Genomic DNA, 13,979 nt, shown 5'->3' on the forward strand with positions numbered 1-13,979 from the left:
AGAATGACAAAGATGTAGTGTAAGTATTCATTACCCTTCTCCACTGTCCAGTAGCCAAAACACATTTCTGTAAACCAGTGAGAATACTTGGGGCACTGTGTCCCACTATGGCAAGAAAAACAAGTCTAGAACGTGGGGAAAAAACAAAAAACAGGCAATTTTGGTGTTCCATGGTGGGTTTAGGGTCAAAAGTGTTGAAAGATTCCTTCTCAGATTGGGAGATGAGGTCAACATGAAACTGGCAATAGTCACTGAGCTAACTAAAATCTATGAACAGTGGCTCAGAGCAGTCCAACTGGGTTTGGTGAGTAAAGAGCTATGAACCAGTGTGGCAAGTGGGGAGGGAGCATGAGAGAGAGAGAAGGCCCGGAAGTAACAGAGAGAGAGAGAGATCTGGAGAAGGAGGAGAATAAATAAGAAAAGAGGAAGGGAAGATAAGAGGAATCTAGAAATAGAAGGAAAGAGCACACTGTTAAGAGGGACCGAGGGCCTATTTTCTGCCCCTGTTGCTAAGGCAGTGGTCTCCATCAGGGACTACTCTGACCCTCTGCCCCGCCCCGAAAGGAAACGTGCAGCAACATCCAGATACTTGCAGCTGTCGTAGTTGCTGAGGTGGGGAGTGCTACCAGAAACTAGTGGGTAAAAGTCAGGAATGCAGCTAAATAGCCTACGATGCACAGAGCAGCCCTCCCTCCAGGACAAGACAACTATCTGGTTCCAGATTCTAGCAGTACAGAAAACGAGGGACCCACAGTTGGGCAAGATGCCAGGTTATCTTGTATCTGATAAAATAAATGTGTTAAAATAGAGTCAACCTCAAAAAGATACCTGGTGGAAGGATGCAAGAATTATCTCAGGGTGGAAGATTAAATCAATAGGACAGTAAGGGTGGGACTCACCTCCAAATTGCTTTTTCCAGTTGCAGGGGATCTTACATCTCTGGGTCTTCATGGTTTGTTTACACTCAGCTCCGGTACGGGTGCCTTCACGGGTGCCCAGCCCACAGTCCCCACTGGTGGGTACACACACACTCCACTGCCATTCTCCACAGTCAGACTTCTTCACCTTCTTTTCTGAAAGTGAAGAAGGAAAAATTATCAACGCCCAGAAAACTCTTTAGCTCCTGGATAAAACCAAGTCCATTCCTGAGCTCATTAATTGCATGGTCTGTGATTTTACCTCTCTCTTCAGTGTCTAGGAAAGAGTAGAAACTCGGTGTTAGCTGAATGAATGATTGAATCAACCAATGACCAGGAGAAAACTAGGGAGCTAGAACTAATATTTATTTAATTCTTACTATGTTCCAGGGACTGTGCTAAGTGATGTACTGACACCTCCTTTAGGAAGCGAATGTTGCTGAAAAAGAGAAGATGATCAAAGTCAAGTTAAATCTAAAAAATAGGGAAATAGTCTATGAAAATTAACAGTTGTCAGATTAGTCATTCCAATGTATGTCAATGCTTCTTTCTCTGTCTTATAGATGGAGTGGTGGTCGTGGTTTAGTCACTAAGTTGTGTCCAACTCTTGCGCCTCCACGGGCTGTAGCCTGCTAGGCTCCTGTCTATGGGATTCTCCTGGCAAGAATACTGGAGTGGGTTGCCATTTCTTTCTCCAGGGTATCTTCCTGACCCAGGGATCAAAACCAGGTCTCCTGTATTGCAGGCAGATTCTTTACCAACTGAGCTACAAGGGAAGCCCGTAGATGGAGTAACATGCAGTAAATGTGGTAGACCACATACGTAACAGACTCTCAGCTCCACAGCCAACTTAGCACAATGTAAGTGACATAGAAAAGGTGCTTTATGCCTGCTAAGATTCAGTTTCCTCCTTTGTTAATGAGATAAAACAAAATTTGCTTCCAGGACTCTTTTCGAAGAAGAGTATCAACCTAAGTTAAACATTTGATTGCCAATCAATTTTCTGAATGATGTAGCTGTTACTAATTATTATTTTAATTAATAGTTAGTGGTAATCATCTATATTTCAGGACTTAGAGTGGGGGGATGGGATAAGAGGGGATGTCACTTAGGTGTTCCTCTAAATACTTGGAAGAAAGGAAAGTGGGAAGAAAGGGAAAGAAGGAAAAAAGAGAGGGAAGGAAGGAGAAAAGACAAAAAGCAAGTAGCTGGATTAGATAGATATTAATCAAAGAAGACCTTTGTTCATAACGATATTGCTCACCTGGTTTCTCTTTCTTTCCTGCTTCAGCGATGTCCACAGCTGCCAAGATGAAAATAAATGCCAAGAAGGCAGCTGCAAATTTTCGACGTTGCTGCAGGTACTGTGGAGTCTGCATTCTAAGAATGAACAGAGAAATGGAGAAGGTGGAGTCAACCTAAGTCAAAGAAAGCTCACTGAACTCCTTGATGAAGGACTCCAGTTTCCATTTCTGAAATATCAAATTTTAGGAAGATTTATATCAATTATATGGAGCAGAGTTCAATATTTTCTCCAACATCCACTGAAGTAAGTGCTCTTCTGCAATCAGTCATGTATTCATTGATAAAATACAACAGTCCTTCACATAAGACTTCACACACAACCATTTGCTAAGTATGACTTAAGAGCAATGGAAGCAAAAGAATTTTGATGGCATGCATTGGAACAGACTCCTACAGTAAGTCCTACTGATAGTGACACTTGGTAATGGCAATGACTACAGTTATCCTTATAAGTCCTGAAGATTCCTAAAAACAGCCATGATGTTTTCGTCCATGCGTATAATGTGAGTAGACATAATGAATAGATTATCTGTGCAAGTATATGTTTGCTGTTATCTTCAGATGCATCCGTAATGATCAATAGCTCTCATTTTGTTTTATCATTTCCATGATCACAATTGTCTTATCATCATAGTTGTATTATTCATTGGTCCACTGAAAAGTGAAGCCCAGAACAGAAGTAGAGCAAGCACACCTTCAATATACAGCAAAAACACTTCTAAACTCAAATGTACTGAAAATCCTCTAAATTCTAGAATGGAGGGTTTACATTTACTCATAATTTGAAATCTCCACATTTGATATCAATAAAAAAAATCCCAGGATAACATTAGCAAGACTCCTGTAGAACTTGAAGTCACTTGTGACAGCATCCTGTCAACACGATCGCCTTGCCAAGCATACTGGGGAAGGCGCCAGGACAAGTGCCAGGACAGCCCACTTCTTGAAGCTGTACCAAGTCACTGGCTGCAGCAACTCACCTGGTAGTCATTGATCTCCATCTAGTATGTTCCTGATATTTTATACTTCATATAAAAATGATAGCAATGGCATACGCTCATTAACTCCAAATTTTTCTTCCAGAAGTGTAGACTGTTGACATGATTTTACATTCTCATGAATGTAAACAATAAAACTTCACATATATAAGGGACTAAGATCACTCTGTTCTGTAATTTCCTTTCTTCCTCATTCAAGCCTATCTATAAAATGATATCCTTGTCAGTGAATTTTTCTCCCTTTCTGTAACACTGGAAATGCCCATTGTAGTGTTTTTTAATTGATAACTTTGGATTCCATTGTATGGATGAATATTTTGTATTCATCAGTTAAAGTTAATATTTTGGTCATTTGGTCCTTTCCCTGAATCACAAGTCCTAATTAGCAACTCAGCATCTCCATCCCTTTCTAAAATCTAAAATTACATGCTTTTACTTTCTGTAAATGTAATTTTATTTATTTATTTATTTTAGAAAGTGAAGAAGATCTGAAGAGCCTCTGATGAAAGTGAAAGAGGAGAGTGAAAAAGTTGGCTTAAAGCTCAACATTAAGAAAATGAAGATCATGGCATCCGGTCCCATCGCTTCATGCAAATAGATGGGGAAACAGTGGAAACAGTGGCAGACTTTATTTTGGGGGCTCCAAAATCATTGCAGATGGTGACTGCAGCCATGAAATTAAAAGGCGCTTACTCCTTGGAAGAAAAGTTATGACCAACCTAGATATCATATTAAAAAGCAGAGACATTACTTTGCCAACAAATGTCCATCTAGTCAAGGCTACGGTTTTTCCAGTAGTTACGTATAGATGTGAGAGTTGAACTATAAGTGAAGCTGAGTGCCAAAGAATTGATTCTTTTGAACTGTGGTGTTGGAGAAGAATCCCCTGGGACTGCAAGGATATCCAACCAGTCAATCCTAAAGGAAGTCAGTCCTGAATATTCATTGGAAGGACTGATGTTGAAGCTGAAACTCCAATACTTTGGCCACCTGATGCAAACAGCTGACTCATTGGAAAAGACCCTAATGCTGGGAAAGATTGAAGGCAGGAGGAGAAGGGGATGACAGAGGATGAAATGGTTGGATGGCATCATGGACTCAATGGACAGGAGTTTGAGTAAACTCCGGGACTTTATGGACTGGGAGGCCTGGCGTGCTGCAGTCCAGGGGGTCGCAAAGAGTCAGACACGACTGAGCGAATGAACTGAACTGAACTGAATGTAAATTTTTATAATTATACTTCAGTGATGATCAAACAGACAAATTGTTACTGATTATGACACTTGTCCTATGACTTTCATTGGACATGAATAGTCTGAGAAGTGAGTCATATTGGTCGGCAAGTCCTCTCAGAGCTAAGTACCCTGGTGCATCTACACAATACATTTAATACATATCCACATAGCAACTATAATTATGAGATGTAACATGAACCTACGTGAAGGTCTTCTGGTGTTTTCTCCAAAGGCAGTCCAAGAACATACTCTCAGTGACTAACCACTTTGGAGGCAGAAACTTCTCATTTGAGTCTTCTTAGAGGGTAAGTTATTGGAGAAGGAAATGGCACTCCACTCCAGTACTCTTGCCTGGAAAATCCCATGGATGGAAGAGCCTGGTAGGCTGCAGTCTATGCGGTCGCTAACAGTCGGACACAACTGAGCGACTTCACTTTCACTTTTCACTTTCATGCATTGGAGAAGGAAATGGCAACCCACTCCAGTGTTATTGCCTGGAGAATCCCAGGGATGGGGGAGCCTGGTGGGCTGCCGTCTATGGGGTCGCACAGAGTCAGACATGACTGAAGTGACTTAGCAGCAGCAGCAGCAGCAGAGGGTAAGTTAACTTTTAAATTTTAATGCATTTCTATGTTGTAATATACCTTTTTGTTTCATAATTACCTATGAATACTTGGAATTAGATTGTGAATTAGATTATTGTGTTGTTGTTGTTTTTGTTCAGTCTCTAAGTTGTATCCTACTCTTTGTGACCCCATGGTCTGCAGTGTACCAGGCTTTGCTGTCCTTCATTATCTCCTGGAGTTTGTTCAAACTCATGTCCTTTGAGTCAGTGATGCCATCCAACCATCTCATCCTCTGCCGCCCCCTTCTCCTCCTGCCTTCATTGTTTCCCAGCATCAGGGTCTTTTCCAATGAGCTGGCTCTTCGCATCAGGTGGCCAAAGTACTGGAGCTTCAGCTTCAGCAGCAGTCCTTCCAATGAATATTCAGGGTCAATTTCCTTTAGAATTGACTGGTTTGATCTCTTTGCAGCCCAAGGGACTCTCAAGAGTCTTCTCCAGCACCCCAATTTAAAAACATCAATTCTTCAGCACTCAGCCTTCTTTATAGTCCAACTTTCACATCTATACATGATACTGGAAAAACCATAGCTTTGATTATATGGACCTTTGTTGGCAAAGTAATGTCTCTGCATTTTAATGTGCTGCCTAGGTTTGTCAGAGCTTTTCTTTCAAGGAGTAAGTGTCATTTAATTTCATGGGTGCAGTCACCATCTGCAGTAATTTTGGAGCCCCCAAAATAAAACTGGTCACTGCTTCCACTTTTTCCCATCTATTTGCCATGAAGTGATGGGGCCAGATGCCATGATCTTGGTTTTTTGAATGTTGAGTTTTAAGCCCGATTTTTCACTCTCCTCTTTCACTGTCATCAAGAGGTTCTTTAGTTAAGGTGGAATCAAGGTTGCTGGGAGAAATCTCAACAACCCCAGATATGCAGATGATACCACTCTAATAGCAGGAAAGTAAGAATTCAGAAATTTCCATCATGAGAGCACAGCTATTGAAAGAATTTTCTGACCAAGCAAAAGAGTGATGCTTGAAGAGCCATGTATCATACACAGTGGAAAGAGAGGTCACTGAGAAAACATGGACACTTAGCAGAAATAGAACTCTTCCATAAACACACACACACAGAGTTATTAATAGAAGGATACTATTGCTGGCTATTTTAACCTCAGCATTTCTAGTCTGACATTGCTAACCTTACTTTTATAATTATTTTCAAAAAGCTTTCTTTCAATCAAGTTAAAGTCACTTAATTTCAAGAGAAAAATCCCACAGAGGCCAGAATTTTCTGAACAAATGTTCTAAAATCATAGAATCGTCCATTAAACAGGGATCTTAACTGTAGTGGTAGCAGAGAGGAAGAAAGGAGAGAGGAACTGGGATGAGAGTTAGAGTTAATAGAATAAAGTAAACTCTGTTTATATTGTTTCCCCCTATGAATTCAGAAAAATTTGGAATCTTAATTAGTGGGCAAATGGTTAATTTCAGCTTTTAGATGTTCTAAAGAAAATGCACACAATTCCATACGTACAGGGAAAATGTGTAAAATTTGTGATCAGCAATAGGTTTGAATTTTCAACTTATCTTTTCCCCTTCCTCCTGTTTTGTCTGCCATTCTGCTTAAGCCTCTGTTTTGGTAGCTTTAGATTCTTCTGGGTAGAGCAAAAGAAACAATTATTTTTTAAAAGAGGGTAAAGGAGTTTAGGAAAGAGATGAGTCAAATTATTAAAAAAAAAAAAACCCAAAAAACAAGTAGCATGCTGGTGCCTTGTTGCGGTGTTAAGAACTTGAGTAACTGAATGTGTGTAGATAAGAGCTTCCCTTGCTTGTGGTATCTGTTGGTTGTTTAACCCACTCCAGTACTCTTGCCTGGAAAATCCCATGGATGGAGGAGCCTGGTAGGCTACAGTCCATGGGGGGGCAAAGAGTTGGACATGACTGAGCAACTTCACTTTCACTTTCTTTCACTTTATTTGTCCTTAGCATCAAACAAAGGCAGAAGTATCTCCATATGGTGTATCCCTGCCACACTCCAACACGTGCTAGATGAGCACAGAGGCAAGAATACTGACTTAAGGAAGTGGTCAGGGTCGGGACTTACTTTTCGAACGGAGGGAACTAGAACAATGGCAGAATAAGCCTTGCTAAGCCAGCTCAGGTCTTTTGAATAATTTACTTATTTTCACTCCTCCTACTGCCAACTTTTGCTGTCCTTACTCTGACAGATTTAATTTCATGGGGCTTAACAGTTAACTAGAAGACTACCCTAGATGCCTGGTGTCTGGAAATCACTGTGGCTTTATCTCAATCACTAATAAGTATGAATGAAGCTCAAGGATGAAACGAAATCGGTTAAAGAAACCAACTGGGGGTGGGGGGGGAGTGTTAATAGATTAAATCCCGGTCACTTCTATAGAAAAATCACTGATGAGAAGGAAAAGTATTAGTATTTAATAGGATCTAAAATTTTAAAGATGATTAACATCTGGTGTAAACATAAGACAAGGATGCTGGAATCTGTCTCTTAGTGATTTGTTTGGAATGACTAATATAGGATTTAGAGGCAGAAGCTTTTGCTTAAACTTCAGCTCTACCATATAATTTTTGGAATGTTCTTGGGCAAATCACAACCATTTAAACTGCTGTTTTGACATCTACAAAGTGGGTGTGATTATAATAACTTGAGAGGTTTGTTGTGAAAATGCAGGATGCAAACTCAGAGCTAACATAGAATATCAAGAAATATTTGTTGTGGAAACTAAGATGTAGACATAGAGCTAACCCAGATTATCAAGAAATATATTACTAGTTGCTGAATAAAGTTAGTTCACCCCTACACTCATATTACTTACTAAAAGGAAGTACTTATTTTCATTAAGAAATAACGAGCATGACACTTTTAGCTGTCTAATCTTATCTAAAATCAAAGGATAAAATTTTTTTTAAAAACCAGAGAGATATGATTTAATTAATGCCAACTAAAGACTTGTTCAGCTTTATTAGGACACAAATTTGTTCAGGCTTTTGACTTCTTAAAAGGTTAAAAGAAACTCAAGGACCTTTATCCCCAGTGTTTCTTTGGACTTCACTAAAGTATAGAAGCTCCATGTTGAGAACGAATGAAACTGTTATGCAATTTAACATGTATGAAATGAAAAAAAATATAACTTTGCAACTGAATATTATACCTCTTGTGTGGTGAAACTATTCTACTGCCCTCCTTTTATTCAAATACCTGAGACAGGGTCCCAGCACAAAGTTGCCACTTAGTAAATTTTTTGCTAGCAAAAAAATATAGCTAAAACATGGCATCAAATAGAGGAAGTAGTATTCATGCTAAAGTGATGCCTCAGCTCTTTGTCTATGCCATGGATATAAGATTCACTGAAAAAACTGAGCTAGAAACAACCAGGATCTAAAGCATTTCATACATACAAGAGCAGTCTATGAATGATTTGTAATACATCAAATATTACACATCACCAAAACTTTCTAGGTATTTTGCGATCTATCTTTCTAAAGCTCTGTGAAATAGTAATTTTTTTTTCCTTTTTATAGGCCACTTTTATTTTCACTAACCCTTCTTCAAGTCATAATCCTCAAATTGATTTATTTTCAAATGGTTGATCATTGCCTTAGATTCCTAAAGTCTCGTATAAATAACCGTTATGTTTACAATGGAATCTTTTGCTAAACCAGCCTTTCACTTTGATCTTGTTAAGCTGCCTTACTTAAACATTAAGCCTTGAAAAGAATGTGTCCCAAGCATGTGTGTTCATGACCTCAGCTACACTCTACTCACAGCCCATCAATGAATTCAACCATGTTCCATCTTTGATTTTAACTAAGTACATATCAATCAGATTGATAGTATGACATTTGTTTAATTTTTGTATAACACAATAAAAATGGGTAGCTTTCAGGCTGAATTATTTTCACAGCATAATGGCCCCTGTTGGAGAAATGTGATATTTTAGGACATTTTCTTTAGGTATTTATTCACCAATTTTTAGGGTACCTACTGAGGGCTGGATGTCTACTAGGCATAAGAACATGATAAAAGAATATGATTCAGCCCTCCCCCGAAAGAATTCTGTGTAACTGGGAAAAAAAAGTGAGAAATGAGTGACATGACTCACTATGTTAAATATCCTGAAGCCCTTATACACACAGTGCTATTTGAGTACCTGGGCTCAAGTGATAATTTTGCTTAGCAAGGGTGACTGAGGTAGAGGGTTGTGGTATATTTTATCAGATTTAAAAAAATAGTTGATCTTCTAAATAAAGAAATGAGGGAAGGAAGGGAACTTCAGGCAAACGGGATCAAATAAATGAATTTGTGGAGATGATGTATATAATATATTCAGTGACAGAATGTGATTAGAATAGAGTGTACAGTACCAGCTAACAGTGGGTGGACCTCAAAAGGAGGAAGAGGAAACGAGGGAGAAAGACAGACAGTTATCAACTGCTCAGGAAAAGAGAAGCAAGGGGAAGTCAGGCAGAGAGGAATGTTGTATGCTGTGCTAAGTCACTTCAGCCGTGTCCAACTCTTTGTGACCCCATGGACTGTAGCCTACCAGGCTTCTCCATCCATGGGATTCTCCAGGCAAGAATACTGCAGTGGGTTGCCATGCCCTTCTCCAAGGGATCTTCCCAACTCAGGGATGAGACCCTCATCTCTTACATCTCCTGCATTGGCAGGTTGGCTCTTTATCACTAGCGCCATCTGGGAAGCCCGCATGCTGTATAAACATAACAAAAACCCTAAGTTACCACGAAAGGGGCAGCCACCATACTCAACCAGTCATCTCGATACCCTTTATGTAGTATGCGTGTTTCTCTTTTGGCTTTCTTATTATTTTTGTTTACCCATGTTGTGGATGTTCTGTGTACTTTGGTTCATTTCCAGGTATTTATTACCAAAGTACTTATAATGCTTATAGTACTTGGGAGTCAGGAACAAGCTCCAAGATTCAAAAGCTTCACACACACACATTTAAGCATCTCTTCTGATTTTCATTAGAAAAATAAAGTTGGTCTAAACAATGATTTTTAGAGAACTGGTGTTTCCAGGGAGAGGTCAAGGGCTGCTGCCAGGTATGAAAGAAACTTGAGATGGTATTGACAGTCACACCGTATCTCCCACCCTTATCTCAGCTTTACCTGCAGCAACTTCTCTTGCATGACTTTCCTTGTAAGGTTTCATTTGTCAAGAAAGAAAAATGTATTTATTTTTTAAAACCTGATACTACTATTTGTTCTTTTTTTTTTAATTAATTTTATTTATTTATTTATTTTTGGCTTCACACGGGCTTTTCTGGTTGCAGTATGCAGGCTTCTCAATGCAGTGGCTTCTCTCGTTGCAGAGCATGGGCTCTAGGGTGTGTGGGCTTCAGTCATTGCCATGCACGGGTTTAGTTGCCCTGTTGCCCTTCCTGGACCAGTGATCAAACCCACGTCCCCTGCATTGGCAGGCAGCTTCTCAACCACTGGACCACCAGGGAAATTCAGAAAAAATGCATTTAAGAGTCACTGGTCTGGCCATTCTTAAGGTCAATAGGGGATATGATGTTACAAAACAATATTTTTTTCAAAAGTAGAAATGCGAAAATGTTTCAAGTAGTTAATATGAAATATATTTGAGTATGCAACATGCTTTGTTTTGGGTAGCAAAAACAGGAACTTTACAAGTGTATATTTTAACTATCCCATACTTTAATGTTTGACATGATTATGTCTTCTTATCAAGAATCAAACACACAGTATAAGTATGACTACAATTATGAGGAAAATAAGACAGTGAATCATAAGGCATTAAAAACTAATTTTTTAATATATGGAAAAAGAAGAGGGTTTGGAGTTAGCCAGATTTCTTCCATATAAGCTTTATTACTTATTATATCTGTGATGTGAACAAAGCAGTCACTCCCTTTTATTCTCAATACCCTCTATGGTAAAGAAATTTAAAGTTTTATCATGCAGACCCCTAGTTTTTTAAAGATTAGAATGAGATAACAGATATAAAATATCTGGCATCTTGACAGGCACACGTTAGGCGCTCCATCAGTAGTGACCCCTGTAGCTCTTAGAGGAAGAGAGGGGTGGAAGCCCCCAGAAGTAGGTTCATAAAGAGGGTGGCAATACCTCCTTTTAAAGTAGTTTGAATTTTGATAAGTAAATCTGGAACGAAAAGCATTTCCAATGGAAGAAGCATAATCCCTGATGACTCAGCAGTAAAGAATTCGCCTGTAATTCAGGAGATGAGGGCTCTATCCCTGGGTTGGGAAGATCCCCTGGAGAAGGAAATGGCCACTCACTCCAGTATTCTTGCCTGGAAAATCCCATGGATGAGGAGACTGGAGGGCTACAGTCCATGGAGTCACAAAGAGTTGGACACAACTCAGCAACTAACCAACAATGGGAAAATGGAAGAAATTTTAAGGTGAGAAATCAAGAGACTAATTTGAAGGAAATAGTTTGGTTTGCTGATAAAAGAAGAAAGTGTGATATTGAAAAGTTGGAGCCATAGCAGGCAGATCATTGAAATTATAATTATTATCGGTGAATATTTAGTGACCGCATACTATGTGAAAAATAATAGGCTAGGTTATAAGGGAGACACAGATTTGAATTATATTTGATCTCACAAGCTCTCCAAATGACAAACGCTTTATGGAGCCAAAGACACACTAAGAGTATACGCCATATTTTGTGGTGGAAGATGTAAAAATGTTGCAAGTAAAACAAACGTATTTTTGATGAAAGAAATGTCTAATATTCTTGCTAAGATTTCTTCTGCAAATTTTAAGGAGTATTTATCAATTTTAGGCAGTAAAAATCAAAAGAAAGCTGTGGGTACTGGCAAACTTAATTAGTTTCTCAAAGCAAGAGTCAATAGTGTTAACAAATCATGGATAAATGCCCCATGCTGACTGAAGACACAGTCCATACTCCTTCAGCCTAGCTCAGTAAGAAAACACTTTTTTAAAAATATGTGGATCTTAACATCAAATGAAAATGTATTTCCTTCAAGATTACCACATTCTCATATGCTTGTAAACAACTGGATACAACTTTATCAACTACTGAGTTCAAATGGCATCTCGTTAATAACTAGCAGCTTTATTTGTTGAGATGAAGTGACCCAATCAAAAATATAACTAACAAAACAGCATGCAATTTTTCATGTTCACTAACATACTGCTCAAAGGACATGAGTGTGAGCAAGCTCCGGGAGTTGGTGATGGACAAGGAGGCCTGTGTGCTGAAGTCCATGGGGTCACAAAGAGTTGGACACGACCGAGTGACTGAACTGAACTGAACATTCTGCTAAGCATTAGGAGAGTATTTCACATCATTTTGTTGGGGGGGGGGCACTAAAGAATAAATATTTTATGGCTGTGTGAGGCAGAGACTTGGTACAAGAGCAATCAGGATCAATTCAGAGAAGTTCTGCATCTGCCACAAAGGTCAGACAAGTAATGAAAACGTCACACCCGGCAAGTGAAAATTTATTCTTTTTTTTTTTGAGAATTTTGAAAAGGGATCTAAATTTGTTGACTGGTCTGTTGCAGACTAAACTTGGACCAGAAAAGGAACTGAGTATTACTTTTTGACCACAAAGAAATCACAGAAAATCTCAACCAGTAAGTCTTGAATGTATCTGAGAGACTATACCAGGTCTCTTAATTTGATACCTAGAATTACCAAAGAACCCTCCAGAAATAAGTTTCTATTTCCAATTCAATGGGATTACCCCCCCAAAGCTACCAGAACCATAAATGAATTCTGTAATGTTACAGGATACCAGATCAATATACTAATACCAATTACATAACTATATATATGTAAAATATTTATCTGTCAAAGAATTTCCATCTAGAATACATAGAGAACATTTACAAATCAGTAATAAGAAAACCCATAAAAATATGAGCAAAAGAACTGCACACTTTCAAAGAAGATACACAAATGGCAAATGAGCACATCAGAAGATGTCCAACATTATCAGGAAACCTCTATGTGATACTACTACACAGAGACTCAACTGACTGAAAGTTAGAGAATAACCATACCAAATGTTACAAAGATGTACAGGGACTTTAACTCTCATAATCTGTTAGCTGGAACCACTTTGAAAATCGTCTTTATAGGCATGATGGGGGAAATGCAATTATATTGTTTTAAGGATTTTTTACTTACATAAAATGGTGTAAAATTCATTTTAAATAGCAAGTTATATGTCAGAGATACATATGTCAATTCCTAATGCAACCTCTAAAAGAAATAATTTAAAGAGTAATAATTTAAAAGAGTAGAAAAATTATAATGCAATGTAAAATAAGGTTTGATTAACCTGAAACAATCAGGAAAGGAGGGACAAAGGAACAAAGAACAAATGGGATAAAGAGAAATAGCAACAAAGTATATGCAAATCAACACATATGAATAATTGCATTAAATATAAGCAGACAAAATGTATTAAAAACACAATGTCAAGTAAAGAGACAAGCAATATTGAACTGCATGCTATCTATAAAAGACATATTTTAAGTATAATTTTTTTTTAACTTGAAAGCAAACCAATCATAAAAAAAATTCTAGTGTGGCTATAGTAGTGTTAGTCAATGTAGATGTCAAGACAGGAAGAATTAACAAAACAGAGACATTTCATAATTAGAAAAGTATCTATTAATCTAGAAGACATAATACAAGAGGGTTTACATATAATAAAGAGGGTTTACATATAATAAAATCTCAAAAGACATGAATTACTCAGAACTGGAAAAAAGAAATAGACTAATCCAGAATCATAGTCTAAGGTTTTTGTTGTTCTGTGCCCAACTCTTAATTTGTGCCCAACTCTTTGCAACCCCATGGACTGCAGCATGCCAGGCATCCTGTCCTTCAATATCTCCTGGAGTTTGCTCAAATTCATGTCCATTGTGTCAGT

General features: G+C 38.4%; 1 protein-coding gene across 2 annotated transcripts in view; it reads right to left on the bottom strand.

Annotated features, from left to right (window-relative positions):
- PTN (pleiotrophin) overlaps nt 1-13,979 on the bottom strand; it is a 103,525-nt gene that overhangs the window by 25,288 nt on the left and 64,258 nt on the right. For both annotated transcript variants that reach the window (XM_055591018.1, XM_055591017.1), the window contains exons 2-3: nt 2,182-2,297; nt 900-1,073 (exon numbers count right to left, since the gene is read on the bottom strand). In XM_055591018.1, the coding sequence (XP_055446993.1) occupies nt 900-1,073; nt 2,182-2,296 (289 nt within the window). In that variant the 5' untranslated portion in view covers nt 2,297. The remainder of the gene's footprint in view (nt 1-899; nt 1,074-2,181; nt 2,298-13,979) is intronic.

Source organism: Bubalus kerabau, chromosome 8 (genome assembly GCF_029407905.1).
Source record: "Bubalus kerabau isolate K-KA32 ecotype Philippines breed swamp buffalo chromosome 8, PCC_UOA_SB_1v2, whole genome shotgun sequence".
In the NCBI taxonomy this organism is placed as follows: Eukaryota; Metazoa; Chordata; class Mammalia; order Artiodactyla; family Bovidae; genus Bubalus; species Bubalus kerabau.